Source organism: Micropterus dolomieu, linkage group LG18, assembly GCF_021292245.1.
Source record: "Micropterus dolomieu isolate WLL.071019.BEF.003 ecotype Adirondacks linkage group LG18, ASM2129224v1, whole genome shotgun sequence".
NCBI lineage: Eukaryota > Metazoa > Chordata > Actinopteri > Centrarchiformes > Centrarchidae > Micropterus > Micropterus dolomieu.
The window spans coordinates 35,492,162-35,513,645 of NC_060167.1; the positions used below are offsets into that span (position 1 = coordinate 35,492,162).

At 38.3% G+C, this 21,484-nt stretch overlaps 1 protein-coding gene across 1 annotated transcript; it reads left to right on the forward strand.

Moving 5' to 3' along the window:
- The first annotated feature begins 367 nt into the window (after positions 1-367).
- si:ch73-267c23.10 (serine incorporator 1) lies at positions 368-16,756 on the forward strand. Its single transcript, XM_046075201.1, has 10 exons — positions 368-571; positions 7,299-7,460; positions 7,555-7,748; positions 8,823-8,902; positions 9,021-9,158; positions 9,441-9,610; positions 11,405-11,495; positions 12,091-12,292; positions 12,734-12,961; positions 13,602-16,756. Exons 1-10 carry the CDS (start codon positions 533-535, stop codon positions 13,735-13,737), a joined length of 1,440 nt encoding a protein of 479 aa, XP_045931157.1. The 5' UTR covers positions 368-532; the 3' UTR covers positions 13,738-16,756.
- Positions 16,757-21,484: the final 4,728 nt, after the last annotated feature.

Below are 21,484 nucleotides of genomic sequence, written 5' to 3' on the forward strand. Positions count from 1 at the left end.
ATGTGAGGAGCTTTTGCTTTTGCTTTTGTTTTACATAACTATTACAAAGACTAAATGATTCATAGAAAATAATGGATTGACAATATTTGATTACTGACTTAATTGTAAATAGCCTACATAAACTCAGTCTTCACTAACTGTTCTTGTTTTTATCTTGGAGTATGCTTATTTGAATGTTAAATGTTTAAAATGAATAAGAGTTTCTAAATCAAAACAGGTTGTTTAAGTTTTTTTAATCGAGTATTAAATAAGGCTAATAGTGCACATCAGGTTAACGTCGTAATGACGTAATCCAACATGACGCGCTCACAGACGCACTGAGCAGAGAGAAAAAAATCACAACTGTACCTCACAGTCCATCCATAGAGAGTGTTCAGGATTCACATGACACATCGAGCTGTTCTGACTGGTGTGTCCTGCTCCGCCGTTTAACTACCTGGTTTGGGTTTGAAATCCACGCTGGAGGGACAGAGCAGGAGGAACGGGACCACGGATTTACGGACTGTCGCTACTGTACTGAAACTGGACAGCCATGGGAGCTGTTCTGGGGGCCTTTTCCTTCGCAAGCTGGGTAAGTTCTGAGTATTGCGAATATGAACTGTGTCATTTACAACCGCTTTGGTTTAAATGGACGGGAATGTAAGAAGCGCTGGCGTCATGAAAAGTAATAAGCAACAGGTAAGATCGCTCCACACCGCTCTCCTGTGTGGGGATCATGTAACACCAAACTCAACTCAGATATCTGCTGGTTTAATTCCCAGTCCTCCTCTCTTAGTTGTTGGGCTTCGCTTCAACAGAATTGTTAAGTATTTGAGCTCGTGACTCGGATCTATTAATGGCTTGTTAGTAAAGCAGAACTTACTTACTTGAGTTGTTTTGTGCTCATCCGCAAGAGAGCTTGCATATTTAAGTTTAGGGTAAGCCAAACTCCTTTAAGATATGTGGCTTTGTAATTGCGCCTTTCTCTTTTTATCACGTTTGAGAAGAGATAGAATATAACTTAAACTATTTAATGAATTATTTGGGTTTGTTGGTTAATTCCGCACTGATGTATTTAGTAGCGCTTTTTCCAATTATATTGAACTTGGGCCTATTTACAACCCGACCACCACCTTCCAACTTTGATTGGCGAAAGCATATTTTTTCAGCCGGTTGAAATATTATTGAAGACGCTGTATGTATGTGCATATGGTGCATATATCTATATTGACACTTTATTGAGACATTTCAGATTGCCATCAGCATGCCTATGTGCTTTATAACGACAGAGAAAAAAGTTATTCTTCGTGACAATCGGGCCTGACTCAGTGTGACACCGTTAGAGTGCCACCTGTAGCTAACCTGCTAAATGTAATAGTGTCTGTGATTAAATATTTGTAACAAGAGAGTAGACAAAATATGAAGCTCACAGCAAAGCAAAGGGTTAATCATAACACACCTGGTCATCTGCTTAGACGTGATTCATTGGATTAACTCTGCCTTGTTCCTTACATTTGGAAGCAGATGATGATCCCAACATGCATTTACAAGAGAGAAGAGCAGAACAACATGGAAATGGGGCGATGATCCATTTCACAGAAATGGCTTGGATTAGGACAAATACTACAAGAACATTTTGAGTAAAATGATTCACTCAATTATTAATTTGACAACAACAATATTTTACAACAATTTATACAAAATGTATAAAAACTAAAGACAAACATCAACACAAATTGTCCAGTTATCTAATATTTCTGGTATTGAATTTAATGGGAGGGAAAAAAAACAAATCCTCACATTTCTGAACTTGATGAATGAATTAAAAGGTTATGACTAGATTATGAAGATTTTCAGTCTAATTAACAGTCTGGGTTTCTATGTTTTGGGGAACAGAGATCCTCTCTCAGCCTTGAATGAACATTCCAGTAGAGGAGAGTAACAAAAAGAGAGGAAACCACCAAAACAATCTCACAGCTCTGACCTAAACCCTAGTAAATGTGGACGGACTAACATAAGGAGTGTAGGAGAGGAAAGGTTAAGGATAAAAACTCAATGCATATATATCTATAAGCCATAACAAAATTAGTAATAACAGTTATATAGTTATAATAATAGGAAAAGAACATACATAAAAGATTAAATAAAAGAGGACACAATTTTCTGCCATAACAATGACAACCATGCTTCTTTCAATTTTACACTAATAAAAGACATTTCCGGAGTTTATTTTGGTTCAGGTCAGGACAGAGCTTGGGCTGGTTGGTCATGTGCACTTGCTGGCTGCGAGTTATCTGGCACACATTACCATGGCCTAGTCTGTGCTTCTACTAAGTCGGCCTTGTCTGGCTGGCAGGGGAATTAACTTGTTGACGATCTTCCGGCCCTCCTTATCTCTTGACTCTACTCAGTTGTCAGTGTAGGAGAGAGACTCATCTAAAGCAGTGTAGGGAGTGTATTTATTGTAAATGAATGCACAGGTTTGAGTATGACCTGTGTGTATTTTTCATTGAAGTGATACTGAAAGTAGGTCATTAATAGATCTCCAAAGGGACTCAACGTCTTACTCGGATATACGGCTAGGTTTTACAATATTTGTTTTTCTGTAGTTTATGCTTAAAGTTTAAATATTAAATATTTTTCCACCTGTGTCAGTTTTGGACACTATAGATTGGCATAATGTTGAATTCACCACCACCATTGGAAACGCAGAGAACACAATCACTCTGGTGCAAGCAGCTTAACAACAGTGTCCAACATGGACTCTTTTTAAGTCCTATTAATGTCTTTCTTTTATATTTTAATGGCAATGTGTGTCTTATGTAAAGGCCTTGTTGTAGTTGAAAGGGGCTTCGCACATAAACTTGCCTTGCCATGAACATGCCACTTTAACTTTATTTGACCCAATCTGTCATGTAACGTCCTGCTGCTGGAAATACTCACTGCACCAGTGAATGTGTATTAATCCAACGCTGAAAATAGTCCTCAACAGATGCACTATTTCCTCCTGTGTAGTAACATTTTATAAAAAAACGGCCGTGGCCAGCTGTTTTAGGAAATTACATTTTTACATTACATATTTTTTAAATGAAACTTAAAGTTTTTTTTGTTTTTAAAGATTTACATTTTCAGTAGGAACCAATGGGCTTGGGGCTGAGAGCCACCAACAGGGTCACAAAGTACAGAGTGATGGTCCCCATGTTGGTTTCAGTCCTTTCATTGGATTTGTGTGCAATTAAAAAAAACAGAATAAAACATCTCATCCTTTAAACAGTCCCAACATTTTGCTCCTCTGTAGTGGAAGGATTACTGTATTTGCTTTTGTGACTGGACTGGAAGATTTGATTGTGTGATTATGTTATATGGCAGCTTGTTGCTAAACTTTAAGTGAACTTTCTGCTCTGACTTTTTTGCACTCTGACTTACATCCAGTCCACATCTGCCTGGGCTGGATTTATGTGTTTGTATATGTAACTGAGCTCACATGTTTACTGTGGCTGAGGCCACAGATCTCCTCCAAAAACAGCATCAAGACAGTGTTAACCTGAAAAAAGGAGAGATAACATTGAAATGGTTTAATACTAAAGAAGGCACTCTGACATCTATTTTAAGTACAAACAAGTAAACATAAATCAAGTTAACTAGTATGGATAATGCAAATATGATTACACAATATATGTGTTTTTTTTTTTTTTTAAAGTGAAGACATGATAACTGGGCTAAGGGATTAAATTGTCAATCATAGTGCAACCTCTGATAGGAGTTGAATTGTCATTTTGCACACATAGCAACTGTTAATACAACCTAATTTTAAAGATGTACCACAACATACACAAATACTGGTTGTGCTGTATTATAATTATTGTTTTTTACTGTTTCAGATTCAGATAATTAAGAAATATTTGTTGGACTCTGGTGAAAATAAAATATGGGCAATGAATTCTTTATATTTGGTGGAGTTTTAAAAAAATAATAATCCCAAAACAGTTTAGTCTTTTCACAGCAGTTGTCTGTCAATTACCAAAGATTGTACAAGCAGACGGAAGCTTGTACAATCACTACACCTAAAGTACAACAGAAAACTGGCAGAACATCTTGTCTATAAATATAGTGAGTACATTTCCACCTACCCATCTCCAGTCTGACCATCATTTCATTCTGTTAACACGACTTCTACAGTTGACATGTAATGGTCTATCTGACATTCTCTCTTCAGCATTCTGTCTTAATCTTACTTCCTCTATCACTGAAACACTTTTATTCCATGGTCATGATCTGCAGTTCAGACACAGACCAAAAGTCAGGGCTCATCAGATGACTTTCAGATGATTTATCAGCATCATCTCGCCCATGTCCAATTTGATTTACCATATTTAGAAGCAGAGAAAAGACATTAGCCTCGGCCTCTTGCTAAGTAAAAGAACGACATGGGAACATTTTACGCTTATGCTCAGATATCTCTCTCACTCCTTACATTCATTCACAGGATGATTACATGGTTTATTGTACAGAAAACAAAGAAAGAACACCACCAAAACTGAGTTTAAGAAAAATGCTTGCTTGTGAACTTTTGCAGTGGTTGGTGGCATTTGAAGCAGAGGTGAAAAATTTAGCTGGAAGTTTGCATGGAAATTTTTCATAAAACAGATGGATTTTACAAACAGAGAATTGCCTTTCAAGAGTTTATTTTAGTATTCAGTCAATCATTTGCAAATTGACCTCTCAGCTTGGAAAGGTCTGAGCTTACCTTCAGAGACATATTGTCCTTTAAAGGTACAACACTGAATTGAGACTCCTCCTCACCTGACTAATCTATATCCTCAAAAAATAGGGGCAGCATATCACATATCAGGTTAAAACTGCTGCTAACTCCTGTTGTGTAGTGTAACACCCAGAAGTGGCACCTAGGTAGGGTGACCATATTTTGCTGTTGAAAAAAAGAGGACAGTTGGGGTGGATGGAGACCCGCAGTGGGTGGATGGAGACCCGCAGTGGGTGGAAGGGTGGGGCTGGGGGAAATTCAAGAAATTGGTGGCACTGTGGCAATGTGTATGGAAGGAGTAGGGTTTTTATTTTGTGAAATAATGCAAATATTATATTGAAATACTTTCTTTCCCCAAAGAGTAAGATTTAATAGTGCAGGTACTGGTCAAAGAAATGCAAAAATGCGCACAGTAATGTCGACTGTAGAAATCAGACGCATTTTTTGTTACCAAAAAGAGGACTTGTTTAGGAAAAAGAGGTTGAGCAGAATAAAGTCTTAACAGCAAGGAAGCTAAAACACTCATGAGTGTCAGGAGATGGGCCGTAGCACAGTGCCGCATGAATAAACTGAATCTAGGGAGGAGTGGGGTGAAGAACCGGGGTTTACACGCAGGAGGGCTTGATTAGTTGTATGTGCCTCCGGGGCGTGGGTGATCACAGGTGAGTAGAGTGGCTGGCCTGAGGAGAGTCGGAGAGCCACGGCCAGACACACACAGACACAAACACATATAGGACAGACTGGTAAACCAGACAGAAAACACAAGGGAGGGGAAATCACAATAGAAACACAGGGAAGTGGAGGAAAAGTACTGCTGACTATAACACAGAGAGCAAGCAACAGTGTGAGAGCCAGAATATCTGTACATGTATAACTCTGTTAATGTTAGTGGTATTATGGTTTTTGGCTTTCTGCCTCTCCTTTATTGAGTTATATATATTTTTGTGCATGCAATAGCAATTTGCAAAGTGAAAAAGCCAAAGTCCAGCCCAAAGGGAGTTCCCATCTCCCACAGAAAACTCTGAACTGCCTGAAAACAGCTCGTTTGTAGTCCAGCCGTTTGCAAAATGCGCCTCATATAACGCTCACCAAGCGGCTAGTGTAAAAACACTGAGCTGCAGCACACACCTCTCCTCTCCCTTCAAACACTAGCTACCCTCCAGGCAGTCAGTGGACATAAAGTTGTTCCTGTGATGTAGAGACAGAGCTCAGTTAAAACTTTATGGATGAAAGAGACTTTTGTTACAGATTAATAACTCACCACTCTGAAACTCTTGCTCCAGTCTATGTTGCCAAGCTGGTCGGCAACATGTAGCCTACAGCTGAACCGAAGCTGTTGACCGTCTTTTCGCTGACCCACCCTTCTCTGTTTCTGATTGGCTAGTAGTCCTTAACTAGGAACTGCACATGTGCAACTCCCAACAAAGATCATTTAGAGACAAGATGTATCACTCCATAGCTAAAACGAAGCCTTCAACACAGGGTGAAAAGAGGAGCTGCAGCAATGTGCAGTATGACAAAAATATGGTGTTTTTTGAAAATTAAACCGTGTAAACCTGTTCTGGTACAACCCCTAAATAAAACGATGAACCTGAAAATTAGCATAATACCACCTCTTTAAGAGTTTATTTTGAACTACACAAGTTGCTGATGGTTGGGAGAGTAGAGAGACTAGAGTCTAGAGTTTTATTGTGTCTCTGAAGTTGTTTCTGGAAGAAGTGTGTTTTACAGTGAGGTAGAGACCTGAGCTGTACTATCAAACGAGAAACAGAAAAGGCAAACACTTAGTCACAAGACAACAAGCGTATACATTTCTATTACACTCTTTCAGCATTCCATGCTAACTTAAACCTTGAGATTATCTGCCCTATGTCCTGCGAGCTCCATCTGACCCAACAATCAGTCAGGTTCAAAGGATCTTCAAATAAAGTGAAAACTCCCTGCAGAAGTCACAGGTCAATCTCCCCTCTCACAATTGAAAAAAAGAGGATTAAAAGACCATTGTGTCAGGATAACTTAAGTATTAGTGCCACGAGAGAAATAACCTCAAAAGCTGGAGGAGGACAAAAATCTCTTGAGGCACTCTGACATCTATCTTAGGTACACACCAGTAAATATAAATCAAGTTAACCAGTACGGATAATACAAATATGATTACAGTGTTGGTTGGAGTGGAAATCCTAAAGAAATGAGTTCCAGTTTATGTTTGTAAAAGTGCAAGAGTGGCTGAAATGGGAGTACTGAAAGCAGTACATTGGGAATGAGCAGTGGAAGTTGTGCAAGTTAGACAAGCTAAAATATGTTTTTTGATGTTTTTTTTAAAAGTGAAGACGTGATACCTGGGGTAAGGGTTTAAATGGATGGAAATGCAAACACAGAAAGGAGTTGAATTGTCATTTGATGAGTAAGAGATTAAAGCAGTTGAAGAGTAAATTTGTATGAGCAAATGTGCAAACAAGGCAACGACTTACATTCATTATTTTAGGTTTCTCCATAAACTTGTCACCAGTTCCTTTTACATGTAGATGCTGAAATGTGTGATTTTGTTTGTCTGTAGGTGCCGTGCCTATGCAGCAGTGCAAGCTGTCTGATGTGCAGCTGCTGTCCGAACAGCAGGAACTCTACGGTGACCAGGATCATCTACGCCTCCATCTTGCTGCTGGGGACCATCGTCGCCTGCATCATGCTGTCACCAGGTGTGGATCAGCAGCTAAAAAGGGTACGAGTGAGTGGGAAATTGTAAATGATTTAGACACTGCTGGGGCATGTGAATAGATGCTTTGTAAAACGTGACTTCCTGTGATTTTCTGTAGATCCCAGGCTTCTGTGAAGATGGAGCTGGATCTTCTATCCCCAGCCTGAAGGCTAATGTCAACTGTGAAATGTTTGTTGGCTACAAGGCAGTGTACCGCGTCTGCTTTGGCATGAGTATGTGTTTCCTGGCGTTTTCCATTCTTATGATTAACATCAAGAACAGCAGAGACCCCCGTGCTGCCATCCACAATGGGTAAGCACTGCAGTAACACCAGCAACACCTTTATTGCCCACAGCAGTGGAGGGTGGGTTTTGACCACACCATTTACCTTTATTTGTCTTGGGAGTTGTATTCTTCTTCTTCTTTGAAAACTGTCAACCTTAGATTGACAATTCTGGAGATGTTACAAGTGTGGAAGGCGTAGAAACAAAGAGCAGGCCTACATTAAATGAAGGGTTTGCTTTCTCTGTCCTCTCCAACACCACGTCCAAGGTATATTATAAGTTATGCAACATGTCATTCAGCAGATGGCCTTTGTCCTGCACTCACCTTTGAAGTCTTTGGATTCTTTTCTACACCTGCAACATTCGTTTTCATTATCGATCTACAGCACATCTTTTGATTATATTTTTGATAATTTGATCATTTAGTTCATAAAGTTTACAGTTGGTTTGACCAGCAGCTAACAACGAAAACTAAAGTATTTAACACTTAAGTCTGTGTGTTTTTACCTGTTCTTTTCACAAAGTTATTGATGTGTTCACTTTGGGTGGGACAGCATTCATTTGCATGTTTAGTTTGTAATATGAGTTCCTGGATTTGCAACTATGCTAAAGAACAGAGAATAAATTTAGATTTTACACCTTTATGGTTTCACATTGCTGCCGCCGCTTTTACTGGGAGTCTCTCTATCCTGTATTTAATGTTTAATGAAATTCCAGCACACAGTACTGGAATTTCAGTACACTACGGGAGCGCGCACAGGGCTACATCCCGACCCTATACCTTCACATTAAAAGCAGAATAGTAGCTGTTGCAAGCAACAGAGAAAACAGGCGTGTGCTTCATTTCTAAGTGAGGCTACAGCCCATGGACAATAAGGAAGTAACAATTTGTTTTAATAAGTGATTTCATTGAAAAACTACATCCAGCCCCTTTTAACCTTGCAGTGTGTGATTCTATTGTTTTTGCTATTTAACAATCAACGGCCTTCATAGTGTTAACTTTGGACATTGTATGACTTTGAGGTTACCTTATTACAACTCAGTTGCCTGTATGTGGATGTGTATTCTATTGTATAATTAGCCATTACCTGTTTGTTTTCAGATTTTGGTTCTTTAAGTTTGCTGCTTTGGTGGCAGTTACTGTCGGTGCCTTTTACATTCCAGATTGGCCTTTTACCTACAGTAAGAATTTTAAATTGTAAACATTTAGTAACTCAGATCATGACATCCAATATACACAGAGTTGTGATTATCATCATAGATGTGTAATTAAATGACCTGTGTATCTCTGTTGTCCCAGCGTGGTTTGTCGTGGGCTCCGGTGGGGCCTTCTTTTTCATTCTGATCCAGCTGGTGCTGCTGGTGGACTTTGCCCACTCCTGGAATGAGTCCTGGTTGGATAAGATGGAGAGTGGCAACTCCAGGGGCTGGTATGCAGGTCAGTGGGTCAAGCTGTGGCACAATTGCATGCTGCATAGAACTTTTAATTGTGTTTTGAGTATGTTTACAATTCTAAAAGTACAACATGCAGACTAAAATTGGTTGCTTTTTGAATGTGGTGTTGATGAACACTAGAGATCCACTATACAATATGCAACAGAAAAAGAGGAACTGCTCACACATGAAAAAATATTTAAAAGCTATAGACACAGGGACTTGAAATATTTTGGTGTCTTAGGCCTTTTATCAGATTTTCAACTTTTCTATCTTGTTTTTTTAGCTCTGCTGGGGGTTACAGTCCTCAACTACATCCTGTCCTTAACTGCTGTCATACTGTTCTTCGTTTTCTACACAAAGCCTGATGGATGCTTCATCAATAAGTTCTTCATCAGCTTCAACATGCTGTTCTGCATGCTGGCCTCTGTTGTCTCTGTGCTGCATAAAGTACAGGTACAGGACAGAAAGTCTTACTTCAGTGTGAAAACATTTGGTTAGGGACAAGCTTTAATTTGATGGAACGATTCAATAATGTGATGTGCTTTAAAAAACAAAGGGTACTGGAAACAATATCATGAACACCTGTAAAGTCTGTATTATAGGGAATACATTACATACATAACAGAAGTAATACAGTAAATTTAAACAATGACCAGAGAGCTAAAAGTGCACCTCTCTGATGCAGCATCAACCAAAAGCATGACAAGGATTTACAAAGGTGGGATTTGTTGCATTATTGAGTTTTCATGCTATTGTGTCCACCATCTATAGATTCTCACTATAGCTATCCCTCAGGGCCCAATTAAATTATCTTTACTTCTATTTTTATTAGTGCCATTACCATTATATGTTTGATTTACCTGTGTTTGACTTACAGGTGTCTCATTGGTTTTGGTTTTGTTTTGCACTGTGAATGTCAAAGTTAGCCTGACCTCTGATAAAGTAGCATCCAGGGTCATCTCCCATACAGTGGGTACATATCACACAGTGAATGTGCTGTGGGAGGGTTATTTACAAAAATAAATGAAATGGCCTTGGCCTTGGAAGTAGCCTGATGCAGATTTAGCAGGTTAGTCACAGTTAGATTACTACTGTAGTTAGTAAACTTGTTAACCAGTGTTAATGTTTGTAGCTTAGATTAGAGCAAACAAACAAATCCCAAGTTACTTTTTAAATGACACTTTCTCTTGTATTTGTGGTTTTCAAGAGGGTAAAACAATAAATCACCACCCACACACTTCATGTAAACCCACAGAGTATCACTCTACTGCAGCCATGTGTACACTGCTTACAAACATGAAGAAATCCAAAGCTTGAAAGCTTCTTAAGACTTAAGAAGGCAGGCCTGCCTTCTTAAGTCTTAAGAAGGTTTTAAAGTATGGTCACATTACACTTCTGTCCTACAGATATTCACTCCATTTCCCTTTCACTTCTATTAAATCTAGACCTCTAATTCTGAAACATCTCCTTTGTCCATCTTTGAATGAGGAGTTGTGCTTGGTTTGTGTTTGGAAGTGGAGAAGTTATTGTTCTAGCTTGTTTCGTCACCATTTTAAGTACATATCACACTATCAGACTGCAAACTGGAGTGTCTGCTAAGCATTTAAATGCGTTAATCTGTTACTCCAATTGGACTAGGTCATATTTCATTGTCTCGTCTGTGATTGGTTCCTAAAACAACATGCCCCCACCAACATGCCTCCCTCTTCTGTTTTGACACAGGGCTGTTTTCGGCCTGAACAAGTGATCCCTATCTAACGACAGAGGGTGTCATTTTTGTACAGATTGTAAAGCTCTTTGAGGCAAATTTGTAATTTGATAATTTGAAGTACATAAATAAAATTGACATGGAATATCTCCTTCTGGGCTTAAACAGAATGCATTCTGAAACTTAACTTATAAACTTACACTTACTTATTTTGAAATGGAGAGCCAGCTGGCTGCAAAGAAAAACTAAGAAAACAACAACATATGGACATTGCTGTTATCTTATTACAGTCCATCAGTGTTGTGACATATTTGATTATCTAATCATCCCTTTTTCCAAAAACTAAGTAATGAATGTTTGATTATAACTTATTTCTCAAGTTTGAGAAAAGTATCTTAGCCCAGGGCCCACTTACTGGCTGTTACTATGCTTTCAGCCACATCTTAGTGTCTTCATCAGTAACTGGCGTTTGCTCAGTTATCATGGATGTTTCCCATTATTTATAGATTTCTGACAATTATATCTGTGTGTGTCCCCAGGAGTCTCAGCCACGTTCAGGTCTTCTACAGTCCTCCATCATCACCCTGTACACCATGTATATCACCTGGTCTGCCATGACCAATGAGCCTGGTGAGAATGTTTGCTGTTTGCTTGAATCATAGCTGTAATAACAATGCTGCAGTTATGAATTGCAGAAATAACAGCCACCCATTAGCCCCAAACTAGATACATCAGCATCCGCTTGTCATATGACTATGAGTTACTGATTTTGTTAGTTATGCTTTCGGTTGTTCATTTTCAAGCTACTTGCATGGATATTATGATTAACACACATTCCTTCCCAAGAAAATGTATTAAAGGCGTGTGAAAGTCAGAACATGTCTCCATGCTGTGGCTCAGGAGGTAGAGCGGGTTGGCCGCTAATCGGAAGGTTGGCGGTTCAATCCCTGGCTGTGTGTCGAAGTGTCCTTGGGCAAGATACTGAACCCCAATTTGCCCCTGGTGGCTGTTCCGCCAGTGTATGAATGAGTGTGAATGTTAGTTTCCGTTTGAATGTGTATGACTGGTGAATGGAGATGTAGTGTAAAAGCGCTTTGAGTGGTCGAAAAGACTAGAAAGGCTATACAAGTACGGAACATTTGCAAATAAGGCAACTGTCGCGATTTCTTCTTACACACTGAGCTGTAGATCCAAAAATTGTGCTTGTTTTTTTTTCTCCCCTCAGATCAAGAATGTAACCCCAATCTACTGAGTATCTTACAGCAAATCACCGCCCCCACGCTGGCCCCTCTGGAGATGGAGAACCAGACAGCTGTGGTGATCGTCGACACAGAGGAACCTGTGTTGACGTCCCCGTACCTACAGTGGTGGGACACCCAAAGCATCGTGGGACTTGCTATATTTATCCTGTGCATCCTCTACTCTAGGTAGCACTACTGCCACATGAAAATTATGTTGGTGAATGTCGGTTCTAGTGTTGTAGTACTCGAGACTGGTCAACCACTTTTTGATGGTCTTTGTCTCGTCTTGGACTCGATCGCATTTGTACTCGGTCTTGTCTTGGTCTTGGACATTGAGGACTCAGGATTTTATTTATTTTTATTTATTTATTTATTTATTTGGAAATATCAATAAATTGCTTTTGCATTGTCTGATTTATTTGTTAACATGCTAACTTTCATTAGATGTAAAACCTATTGCTTCACATGCAACCAATAAGACTAATTAAAAATGTGTTGTTAACATTAACGCCTGTCACCCCTCTCTGTAATGGTAAACATGGAAAAGGAGTGTTGAATAAAGATTTAGTCATTTGTAGTATTTGTAAATGGACACACAGTATCCATTCATATCTGTCTTGCCCTCAGCATTCGTTCGTCCAGCACCAGCCAGGTAAACAAGCTGACCATGGCCTCCAAAGACTCGGCCATCCTGGCTGAGGGCGGCAGCAGCCCCGACCTCTCAGAGGAGTCAACAGGACCCAGGCGAGTGAAGGACAATGAGCAGGACATGGTCCAGTACAGCTACTCCTTCTTCCACTTCATGCTCTTCCTGGCCTCGCTCTACATTATGATGACCCTCACCAACTGGTACAGGTCCGTACCCCAACCTCACAACACAGACACTACTATACTTTTACTTATTTTTCCATCCAGCTGGATAAAATTGTTTGGCGGAGAATGATGAGCTGTTGCAAAATATAAAACACCAAATACAAAACTGTTGCTGACAGTAGCAACAGATACACCACTTAAGCAGACTTAAGATTTCAATCTGAAAACCCCCTTTTAATTTTAATTTTTCCAAACTGTCACACCATTAAATATATCAGCCCTTATCAACTCTAGCAGTTGCTGGTTGAAAAATGCCACACTTTCCCTTTAAGGGTATGTCTGGGTGATCATAGAGAAAATGAGGGCAAGTTATTATATAATTGTCTGTTTACACACAATTTACACACCAACTTCCTGGTTCAGCTTTGACCTACTTGCTCTGGCTGTGTGTGCTAGTTTTTCTGTGCAGGCATTACAGTATAACCAACATATAGGGTGCATTTCGTTAATGTGGCTATAAAGGGTGTTTCAACCTGTGTGACTATCTGAATAAACATATTCCCTGCCCTTTTGGACTGTTGGAAGTGTTTGTGCATTAAATGTGTTTTTTCCACCTTGAAACATGATAAGTAGATACATGTAGATGACTGAAATACCTTTTGCTGTGTTCTGCTCCTGACAGCCCTGATGCAGACTACACTGTAACTAGCAAGTGGCCAGCAGTGTGGGTGAAGATTACCTCCAGCTGGGTGTGTTTAGCCATGTACATCTGGACCCTGGTGGCCCCCATGATCCTCACCAACCGAGACTTCAGCTGATCAGTAACTCCATCACTGACTCCACAAACAAACAAACCTCTTCTTTTTTTACATAATACCATATTGCCTACATCTTACTTTCCAAACTGACTCACACTTTATCCCTTTAGCTGGAGTTCAGTTTTATTATTTCTGGATTTATTGAAGTTAAAATTGGGTCTTATTCAGAGATGCCATAACAGCTGCTTCAGGTACAGGTATTTACTGTAGTGATTTCATACCAGTCAGTAGCAGCTGCTCATTAATTGGACATCCCAGGACAATCACACATTTTCTATTGAAGCACAAAAACACACCATGAAGGAAAACCACTCCATTTGTTGTTTGCATAAATTTATGTGAATTGTAAATCAAATTCAACATTTTGATAGTATGTGATCTTAAAGGTTCAGTGTGTAATATTTAGGAGGATCTACTGACAGAAACGCAATATAATATACATACTACATGTACTCTACGGAGTGCATTCATGTGGTGCATTCATGTGGTGTCTGAAAAAAGTTTTTCCTCCTCCTTAAATCTTTATTTCAAAGAGGAATAAAGTGTACATTTACATAAAGAAGTATACAGAACAGTATACAAATATATAAGAAGACACAAATAATAAACTACCAGAGGTAATCTATATTACATAAAGATATTATGTGTACACTTTTCACAGCGTATTTTTTTTTGTTGGATTTAGAAATATAATTGATATAATGTACAACTTCATGGAGAAAAAGTAAAAAGTTAGGTTTTTTACTGCTGAATGTACAATTGCCATTAGAAGTAATACATTTATTATAAACTATTTTGTCCGAGGAGCAAGTTAATGCACAGAGATTTGCAACCCTCACCACTAGTTGCCACTAAACATTCACACTGAACCTTGAAGAAACTAAATTTATGTATGCTTTAACAACAAATATTAGCCAGATTAAATCGAAATATTAAAAAAATATATTTTTAACATTGCTGTTGAATGTTCTAGAAATTTCAGTATTACAGTATCAATAATAACCAACCCTGGTTTGTGAATGTAATACAGTAGTAAGCTCATATAGTTTGCTGCTTTGCCTTGCGATGCCTTATATGTGTGTCAAATGTTTCAAATAATTGAATGTCTTGAGCGTAATATGAAGCACATGAGTGTAGTGGGCTATTGCTGATTAACATGACACATTCCTGCAATATGACTCAAAAGTCAACTTTCTGCCAAATATTCTACCTATTCGATATTCATTGTAAAGGTGTCTTTGAGATGGGATCATTTCAGGTTGTAAAATAAATCCATACACTGCACTGAACACACAGATACAATCAAAATATATGTGATATGAGTAATGATTGCATTATTTTCTGCATCACTGTGTGACTCCACATAGTATGGAATAGCTTTAATATTTATTATGATTTTACTTGTAAAGAATCTTTTTTAAATCCAAAAATAAGTTGTGTTTTGTAAGAAATGTCTGTTTTAATTGAATGAAATATCAGGGATGCCCAGATCGATCAGACTTTATTTACTGATTTTGGTGAAACTGGATCGTATTTCATAGAGTTTCTGGATGGACAGATAGCTTTAAAGGAACCGCTAACTGCTGCTAACTGTAGCTGCCTTTAGCTAGTTAGCTTGGATGCCTAGCTGCAAGGCTAACTGTAGCAACTACTGCTAACGGCAGCAGCTGTTAGTTAGCGATTATTTTAGCAAGAAGTAAAGCCATCTGTATATCAAGAGACAAATTACTTTCCTTCACAACTGAAAAAGCACTTTCTGTGAGGCATATTGAACAACAAATTTTAAGAGTAGTCCTGAGCAGAGTAGTCTCGCATAGCCAGACCATCTCCACACTTTGTTTTAGTGCTGTGCCAGTGCTGGAGAAAGCGCTAAGAGCAGAGCGGTCAAATAACGGACATCCAACGCCAGCGCGGTAGGAAAGTGGAAAAAAATATATTCAAACATAGCATTCAGAGCAACCTAAGCCTGAGCTTTTTGCTCACAATGATTACTTTTACATATGTTTACCTCATTATTGGAGACTTTGGCTATATTTAGTATGAATATCTGACATTGTAACATTATATACAGTATATCACAGAAAATAAGGGAAAGCACAAAAGGTCCCCATTAATGCTTTCTAGTTGTCAGTGATGCAAAAAATGTAGCCATTTCTCAGCTTAGTTGGAGTAATTATCGCATGCTTAATAACCAAAAGGAGCACTTCACCCCCAAAATTATTTGTATATAAATTACTCAATACTTGGTGCCTTGAATTACAGAAAAACAAATTTTCTCATATGCCAATGCATCCAAATGAATGTAGAATGAATCCAGAACACGCTATCCAGACTAGCTAAAGTAGATGGTGCTCCTATTTCTAATATAGCAAAACATCAGTTTAAAAACTCTCACACAACTTGTGCAATATAATCCAAGCCTCATTTATCATCATGCTCAATATTTGCTCATGCAGCTAACAGCTGCTGTGTGTGTGTGTGTGTGTGTGTGTGTGTGTGTGTGTGTGTGTGTGTGTGTGTGTGTGTGTGTGTGTAGTCCCGGCTTCACTGGCCAGGAGCTGCATGTGTGGTTGTTCAGGTGACACACAAACTAGAATAAAACATGACAGCGGTTGATCCCAATACACAACATCTCAGTCAAACTGACCTATAAAATTGCTGTACCAGCTGCTATAACAAAAGAAACTAATTGTTTTGGCCAATATGGCTCATAGATGATCACCAATCGGTAAAAAAAAACATGATCAGGGCATCTCTATTAAATATGTTTAAGAAGATGAAACCAGACATATGTGACACAAACACTGACCAAATGCCTTGTAAGCCAAAGTGAATTTCTGTGGTTAGGGTGTTTTAAGCAGGTTGTGAGTTCTCAGTAGTGCTTCTGCAGTTCGGTTAACTGTTTATGTTTAATGTTCTAACCGATTTATAGGCATGTATGTTTGCTTTGACTCAGTTTTCACTGTAGAGATTCAATGTGCAACACTCTTGACACAAATAAACAAGCTTGTTCATCATGTTTATGAGAGTATTATATTTGTAACATAAATGTAAACATTGTGTACTATCAAATGATCCTTTCAAACAATAACTAATTCTCATCAAAACAGAGAATGATTTCCGCACAGATGAAGTACAAATAAATACACAAAACAATCACTGATACTGTAATTCTATCATATGGAACAATGTATTAAACCACACTTTACAAAACAAAAACTATAAACAAACAAAAAAGCCATAATAGAATTTAAGTTAAAGGGGCAATATTAGCGGCCACTAGCAGTGCGGTCTTAATATTGCAACCAGGTAGGTGCTCGGACGCGTGCTCGCTTGAACTCATGAGCGAGCATAATCTGAAACACAACAGCTTTCATACAGAGATCCCCAATAAACGCAGATACACCAGCAGGCAGGTTGTGGCTTTTCTCCAGACATGTTCAGGTTCTGTTACTTCAATGTTCAAGGTTGAACTAATCCATGCTGGTTACATGATAACGTTACATTTACCGCATTTAGCTGATGTGTTACATTGTTAGCTCGCCTGCTGCTTTTCAGTAACTAACATTACTATCTGTGTATCTTTCACTAGAGGATCAGCAGGGTCAACACAGCTAAATGTACTGGATGATAATGAAACGGTTAGTGAGCTTGACTGAATATTATAACGAGTGTGTCACACTTTATAATAGTTTGACAGCAGTAAATAACTTTACTGTAGTGAATGGTTCTTCTTCTGTGTTGTTGTCCTGCACCATTATGTTGCATTATATTATGTGGGTCACATAAGTTACAGCAACTGAGACGGTGGAGAAGCTGTGTACCTGAGTATCGGTAAAACAACAATAAATCTAAATTGTAACGTTACGAAGCAAACAGTGGTAAAGTTAGATCCGTACTCACGTAACGTTAGCTGGCTGCTCCTGCCTTGCATCAAGTCTAATGTAAACTAATCGCTCCACATTTTCTTTGTACCATTAAATCATTTCTTGCAGGCTAAGTCAACACTTTGACATAATAGCAATGGAACACAGGATAATAATGTGGATCGCATTAGCTGGTGAAGTAATGTGGAAAGCCATAACATATTATCTAATATAGCCAGCGAGCTATTGTGACTCTCAGTGACTCAACCCTTTCTGATGTGACTGTTTTCACAAGACATCATCTTATTCTCGTTTGGTCTGACAAACCTCATTACATAAACCTTTATTGTTGTTTTTATCCTTATGTGGAGTTTATGTTGGAGTCTGTGTTGTGCTGGGGACCTGTTTTTTTGTGGTGTTGGTGGACTGCATTTCGTTAGCTGCAGTGTCGTCGCTGTAGTCGGAGAGAGGCTCAGGAGCGCGCACAGGGCTGCATCCTGACCAGGTGTCCTCAAATTAAAAGCAGAATAGTGGCTGTTCCAAGCAACAGAGAAAACAGGTGTGTGCTTCATTTCTAAGTGAGGCTACAGCCCATTGACAATAAGGCAGTGAAAATTTGATTTATTAGTAAGTGATTTAATTGAAATACTACATATTGCCCCTTTAAATTTGGTTTGGTCTTATTATTAAATTTAGCAAGGGAGTTTGGCTTTATACATTGGAATTCTTAAAGACTCTTTAATATGAATTCTACCTAAATAGAGATTTATTTGCATTTAAACAAAGCAATGAAGCAATTCACAATGTTTATAGTGTAATATATAATATGATTAATGTTCCAGTTAATAATTAAGATTAGTAATTCTTTTTCATTCATCTTTAAAGCAGCTAAAATTAATTAATTAATAAATTATTTATTTTTTATTATATTTATATATTCAGCAACAAACTGAAAACCCAACACTGACATATCATCACCTTATAAAGTTGATTTGACAAGTATTTTAGCTTTTGCCTTTCTAGATATTCAGCCACCACAGAGCGTTAGCATTCATCTACTGTGCCTTTCAGTCCACCTGACTAATTTGAGTCAAATAGTTTCTTAATGACAACCATGTTCTCAAAACAAAATTGCAATTCTCAAATCCATTGCTCAGTTTCTCGTAGATGTATACACTTGTTGTTGCTTTTGTGCAGAATTCGAATAAGTAGCCTACACATATCTCACAATAAGCCAAGGATGGATTGAGTTAGGAAAGCAGTCTAATCCATTTAACAGAACACACCTGAAACTCTGAATCAACCGGTTGATGTTATAGCAGTGCAATGCTAAACCTTTCATGTATTAGTACTTAAATACTTGCATTAAACTGAAAGTAAACAAGTATTATTTTATTCTATTATTTGCAAAATGTACTTTAAGGTCAGTGTATCAGGATTTATTGACAGAAATGCAATATAAGATCCATAACTATGTTTTCAGTGCTGTATAAAGATCTTGCATGATGAACCATTTTTATTACCTTAGAATGAGACATTTCTATCTACAGACACCGCGGGTCCCCTTACATCAGGGGTATTCAATTAGAATTCAAAGAGGTCTAGTTAGAGAAAATTTCCTGAAGCAAAGGTCCGGAACATCAAAACGACGAACTTGCGTTATCATTCAGTACTATAACCTATAGTTGTATCAACACGTGTTTTTAGTCAACAACGGACTGTCAAATCAAATAATATTCAGTCAGTTTTCACATCAAACTGGAGGGATAATAAATAATAATTGATGTGGTACAGGACATCTTTGTAGCCCAGTGGAGGGAAGCTGGAGTGGTAAACACGGCAGGTGTAGACGGCCCTCTCGTCCTCTCTGGCCATAACAAGCTGAATTTCACTCCACACGCTGTACAGACTGTTGTGGTCAGAGAAGGGTCCGAAGTTTGTGACGGTGTGGACCTGCTCTCCGTCGTTCCTGGACCACTCCAGGTCCACGTGCTGGGGGTAGAAGTTCTCCACCCGACAGCAGAGAACCAGCAGCTTCTCCACCTTGGGGATCTGAGGGATACTGGAGATCTGGAGGAAAGACGGCTCCACTGGAGGTGTGTGAGTGTGTGTGGTGAAAGGAGAGGTAAGTTGTTTTAAACCATGTAAGAGTCATTCACAGGGACTAATAATAACAATAAAATTCATTGCTTGTAATAAATAATATTATGAGTCCTAACACTATGATGTTATGTTAGATCCGTACTCACGTAACGTTAGCTGGCTGCTCCTGCCTTGCATCAAGTCTAGTGTAAACTAATCGCTCCACATTTTCTTTGTACCATTAAATCATTTCTTGCAGGCTAAGTCAACACTTTGACATAATAGCAATGGAACACAGGATAATAATGTGGATCGCATTAGCTGGTGAAGTAATGTGGAAAGCCATAACATATTATCTAATATAGCCAGCGAGCTATTGTGACTCTCAGTGACTCAACCCTTTCTGATGTGACTGTTTTCACAAGACATCATCTTATTCTCGTTTGGTCTGACAAACCTCATTACATAAACCTTTATTGTTGTTTTTATCCTTACGTGGAGTTTATGTTGGAGTCTGTGTTGTGCTGGGGACCTGTTTTTTTGTGGTGTTGGTGGACTGCATTTCGTTAGCTGCAGTGTCGTCGCTGTAGTCGGAGAGAGGCTCAGGAGCGCGCACAGGGCTGCATCCTGACCAGGTGTCCTCAAATTAAAAGCAGAATAGTGGCTGTTCCAAGCAACAGAGAAAACAGGTGTGTGCTTCATTTCTAAGTGAGGCTACAGCCCATTGACAATAAGGCAGTGAAAATTTGATTTATTAGTAAGTGATTTAATTGAAATACTACATATTGCCCCTTTAAATTTGGTTTGGTCTTATTATTAAATTTAGCAAGGGAGTTTGGCTTTATACATTGGAATTCTTAAAGACTCTTTAATATGAATTCTACCTAAATAGAGATTTATTTGCATTTAAACAAAGCAATGAAGCAATTCACAATGTTTATAGTGTAATATATAATATGATTAATGTTCCAGTTAATAATTAAGATTAGTAATTCTTTTTCATTCATCTTTAAAGCAGCTAAAATTAATTAATTAATAAATTATTTATTTTTTATTATATTTATATATTCAGCAACAAACTGAAAACCCAACACTGACATATCATCACCTTATAAAGTTGATTTGACAAGTATTTTAGCTTTTGCCTTTCTAGATATTCAGCCACCACAGAGCGTTAGCATTCATCTACTGTGCCTTTCAGTCCACCTGACTAATTTGAGTCAAATAGTTTCTTAATGACAACCATGTTCTCAAAACAAAATTGCAATTCTCAAATCCATTGCTCAGTTTCTCGTAGATGTATACACTTGTTGTTGCTTTTGTGCAGAATTCGAATAAGTAGCCTACACATATCTCACAATAAGCCAAGGATGGATTGAGTTAGGAAAGCAGTCTAATCCATTTAACAGAACACACCTGAAACTCTGAATCAACCGGTTGATGTTATAGCAGTGCAATGCTAAACCTTTCATGTATTAGTACTTAAATACTTGCATTAAACTGAAAGTAAACAAGTATTATTTTATTCTATTATTTGCAAAATGTACTTTAAGGTCAGTGTATCAGGATTTATTGACAGAAATGCAATATAAGATCCATAACTATGTTTTCAGTGCTGTATAAAGATCTTGCATGATGAACCATTTTTATTACCTTAGAATGAGACATTTCTATCTACAGACACCGCGGGTCCCCTTACATCAGGGGTATTCAATTAGAATTCAAAGAGGTCTAGTTAGAGAAAATTTCCTGAAGCAAAGGTCCGGAACATCAAAACGACGAACTTGCGTTATCATTCA

Coding starts and splice junctions, on each gene's coding strand:
- si:ch73-267c23.10 (XM_046075201.1), top strand. CDS start 533: ATGGGAGCTGTTCTGGGGGCCTTTTCCTTCGCAAGCTGG. Junction 7,461..7,554: donor TGGATCAGCAGCTAAAAAGG/GTACGAGTGAGT, acceptor GATTTTCTGTAG/ATCCCAGGCTTCTGTGAAGA. Junction 12,962..13,601: donor ACCCTCACCAACTGGTACAG/GTCCGTACCCCA, acceptor TGCTCCTGACAG/CCCTGATGCAGACTACACTG.